This window comes from Nematolebias whitei, chromosome 17 (genome assembly GCF_014905685.2).
Source record: "Nematolebias whitei isolate Nwh7 chromosome 17, NemWhi1, whole genome shotgun sequence".
Lineage (NCBI taxonomy): Eukaryota > Metazoa > Chordata > Actinopteri > Cyprinodontiformes > Rivulidae > Nematolebias > Nematolebias whitei.
The window spans coordinates 20677859-20681555 of NC_056514.1; the positions used below are offsets into that span (position 1 = coordinate 20677859).

At 38.5% G+C, this 3697-nt stretch overlaps 1 protein-coding gene across 1 annotated transcript in view; it reads right to left on the minus strand.

Annotated features, from left to right (window-relative positions):
- Nucleotides 1-3697, minus strand: part of gucy2cb (guanylate cyclase 2Cb) — a 57042-nt gene that overhangs the window by 27966 nt on the left and 25379 nt on the right. Inside the window, exons 9-10 of the mRNA XM_037691332.1 lie at nt 1661-1743; nt 1418-1526 (exon numbers count right to left, since the gene is read on the minus strand). Of these exons, the coding sequence (XP_037547260.1) occupies nt 1418-1526; nt 1661-1743 (192 nt within the window). The remainder of the gene's footprint in view (nt 1-1417; nt 1527-1660; nt 1744-3697) is intronic.

Consider the following 3697-nt stretch of genomic DNA (forward strand, 5'->3'; position numbering starts at 1 on the left):
GGGACTCCACCAGCAGTCACATGCTGAAGTGTCCATGGGCAAGACACTGAACCCCTCATTGCCTCTGATGTGTCCCATTGGTGTATGAATGTGATCAAAAGTAGTTGTTCCCAACTCTGGTCCCTGAGGAACACCATCCTGCATGTTTCAATTATTTCCTGCTCCAGCACACCTGATTCAGTGATTTCATTACTTCCTCAAGTTCTGCAGAAGCCTGTTTATCACCGATTCATTCAAATCAGGCAAGTCAAATCAAGGAACCAAGTAAAACCTGCAGGACAGTGTTTCTCAAGGACCAGGGTTGGGAACCCCTGATCTAAAGCAATGATTAGTCTTTGTTTAGATCTAGTATGCTGTATGAATGTGTATGTGAATGGATAAATGAGGGCACAGATTGTAGTGTAAAGCACTTTGAGTATCTTGATAAAATAATAAGACGCTATATAAGTACAGTCCATTTACCATTTAAATAGCTTCAATATCACTTTAATGTAGGATTACAGCTCAGAAATATGAATCTATAAATAATACAGCAACAAGTCCTTCAATAACCTTCATGATGACACTTTAGAGTCACATTTAGGGAAATTATTTCTAAAATCTGATGTTAAACCAGGTTTTATTTAAAGTTAAACTGCAGTTAAACACTTCAGTAACAATCTGTCTGTATGCAGCGCTTGTTTATTACATGTGCTTATCCAGAGAATTATTGTATAATTCTGTACTTACTACTCAATACTTGAACATGTTTTGCTTCGATATGGTTTTATAAATTATCTAACATGTTTTTAATACAAAGTCAACTGTTGTGCAAAGTTTGTTGTTCATTTATTCAAATATAAGCATCAAAGAAATTTGGAAATGTTCAATATGGTTAAAAATCTAAATAAATTGACGATGACATTGTACAAATCAGTGCACTTTGGTTTCTAAGCACAGTATACCCACTACAAAAATGTAGACTACACCACTGGGCCAACACAAGAACAGGAATAAACATTATATCAAGCAGACGCCGAGCAAACTGAGGCCTGTGATGTTTTATTAATGAAACATCAGAAACAGTTTAATCAAGTCTAACCTGAGAGCGCCTGATTCCTAACTGACCCTCAAACCATTTCAAGTCTCTCTATTTCAAGGCTTGGACCCTTTACAAGCTGAAGTTACTCCTGAATCTTTAGGACCTTTTCCCAGCACTAACAAGCCTATAAATGTGTGTTTGTTTTTTTTTATCTCTGTACTTTGAATTCACTCTACCTGGCACATTGTCAACAACTACATAAATAACTAAAGACATTTTATCCCTCTGATCTTGTATCTTGTTGGCAGCAGATTAAAGCTCACCTGTCAGGTGTGTTGTTTGTCTGTCTGAGCGGCCGTAAAGGGGTAAAGATTAGAGTGTGTGTTTCATCATTACCATTGTCTGGCCTGCCCTCAGGAAGTCTCTTTCCCCAAATGTAAAGAGGATCCTTGTCCACCACTTTGGTTAGGTTGTACTCAGTGTCAAAGGTGAATAAAGTTTTATACTGAAGACAACATGAGAGGAACAGAAAACGAGAGATTTCATGCAAAACCAACGCTAAGAGAATAAAAATCAAGTCTTTTGTTTTGTTCTTTGTGAGGTCTTGAACTAAAAGCCAGACAGTCACAAACAGTCTACCTTGTTGTTCGTTGTGGTGTAAATGACTGTGAGCTTCACGTCTCTGTCTCCATGAGCGTCCAGTTTATAATCTCCTGCAGACCCTGAGCAGAAACACACAGTCAGTCACATTTTTTATAAAGCACATTTAAAACAGCAGCTGTTACCAAGTGCTTAACAATAAGATCAAAAAGCATAAATAAAAACATCAAAGCACAAAAAACAATGAAAAAGTAAATCAAGTCACAATGTGTTAAATCAGTGAAAACAGGTGAGATTTTAGGAGAGATTTAAAAACAGGAAGTGAAGTGATCTGTCTAATGTTGAGGGGCAGATTGTTCCCAAGTTTAGGGCCAATGACTGAAAAAGCTTCATCCTGGTTTTAGGTACAATCAAAAGCAGCTGGTCAGATGATCTCAACACCCGAGAAGGAACATGTGGTTGAAGTAGGTTAGAGAGATATGAGGGTGCAAGGTCATTAATGCACTTAAAGGTCAATAGCAGAATTTTTAAATCAATTCTGATATGTACAGGGAGCCAGTGAAGGGATGACAAAACGTGAAATGTGCTCAAACCTACGAGTTCCTGTAGATGAACAGATGCTGGGATATATTCATCATTTAACGCGAGTTCCTCATTTTTCTGGACTGAATAAAACGTGCATTGAATTTAAGGAAATGCAAACGTGAGACGTCATTTAGATTTGACCCATCAAAATGAATGCGGTCATTTATTTACAGAATCAAATTTAACATCAAACATGTACATTAATTTGGCAAATTATGAATATAACAACAAAGCAATCAATCAGGAAAAATCATACGGCCATGATTTTTCCGTTGCTGCACCACAGACATTTATAAAACTGTACAACTATGATCTTTTGCCCACATGAATGTGGGTGAGCATTTTACACAGACATTTCTAAATATCTGGAAGAATTTCTACTTGATAGAAAAGTTTAAAGATGGGAAGAAGTTTAGAGGGAGTTAAGATTGAATGGGAGGGGAGGAATGTTCGCCAGAACCGACACTCTCCATCAGAAGCCCAGCTCGCCTCGGTACGCTTGGTAGGAAACTTGACCCATTACCTCTCTGATGATAATCAGCAGATATGGTGTTCCGTTAACGCTACCGGTCCAGCGTCTCCTTAGAATGGCTGTTGCCCGTCAGAAGTAGTGGCGAGGCTCTGTTCGACACATATTCACCTCAGTGGAAAATGTTATAATCCCATGGAACTCGGAAGAGCTTCGTTGTCATGTCAGGAACTCCAACAGCACTCCATCAGAACTCCAGAACTCTAGAAGTCTGACAACTCTCCAACTCTGTAACTCCGTGAGTCTCTGAGTCTGTGTAGACCAGGAAGTACTGACATTTTAAAGACTCTTTCCCGGTTCACTTTTTGGGATTTTTCATTGGTCAGAAACGACCAGAAGGGGTGTGTTTTTGTGACGTAAGAGGTTAGAGACAGCGAGAATTGTTATGAGACAGCTCAGAAATGTTCTCACAGACCGAGAGGGTTCTGTTTTGGCGTGCCTTAAGAAACAGGTGCAAAACATCTCTATTTACGTCTGAGAGGATTCTAAAACATGACAGTTTTAACATAACAACTTGTTTTTCGTTTGACTGTAACCTTGTAAACGCACACACTTGCTCATTCAAAAGCAGAAATCAGAGAAATGCATAATTACTCTGCCACAGCTTTTAACATGAGAATAAAATCATTACTCAGTTAATAAAATTGATTAGTTCACTGCAACATCTAAAATGGTTTGAACTAAGACACTTTGATTATCAACATTTGTAAGATAGTAATGATAATAAAAAGAGAGTGTTCTTTTCACTTGAATCTTCAAGAAAGAAAGTCTCAGGATGGGTGAACCTGTATTTATGGAGTCAAATACATGAAATGACAGCTTCTGTCCCACAAGGTTCTAAAGGTCAAGAGTTTTGACCTTAGACTGGGTTTCGACGTAGGCTTAGTCCACTACAGTCCCCCCTTTGGAAATCATCACCTGTCCATGGAGATGAATTCCAACTATGGACTTACGTCGTCGAT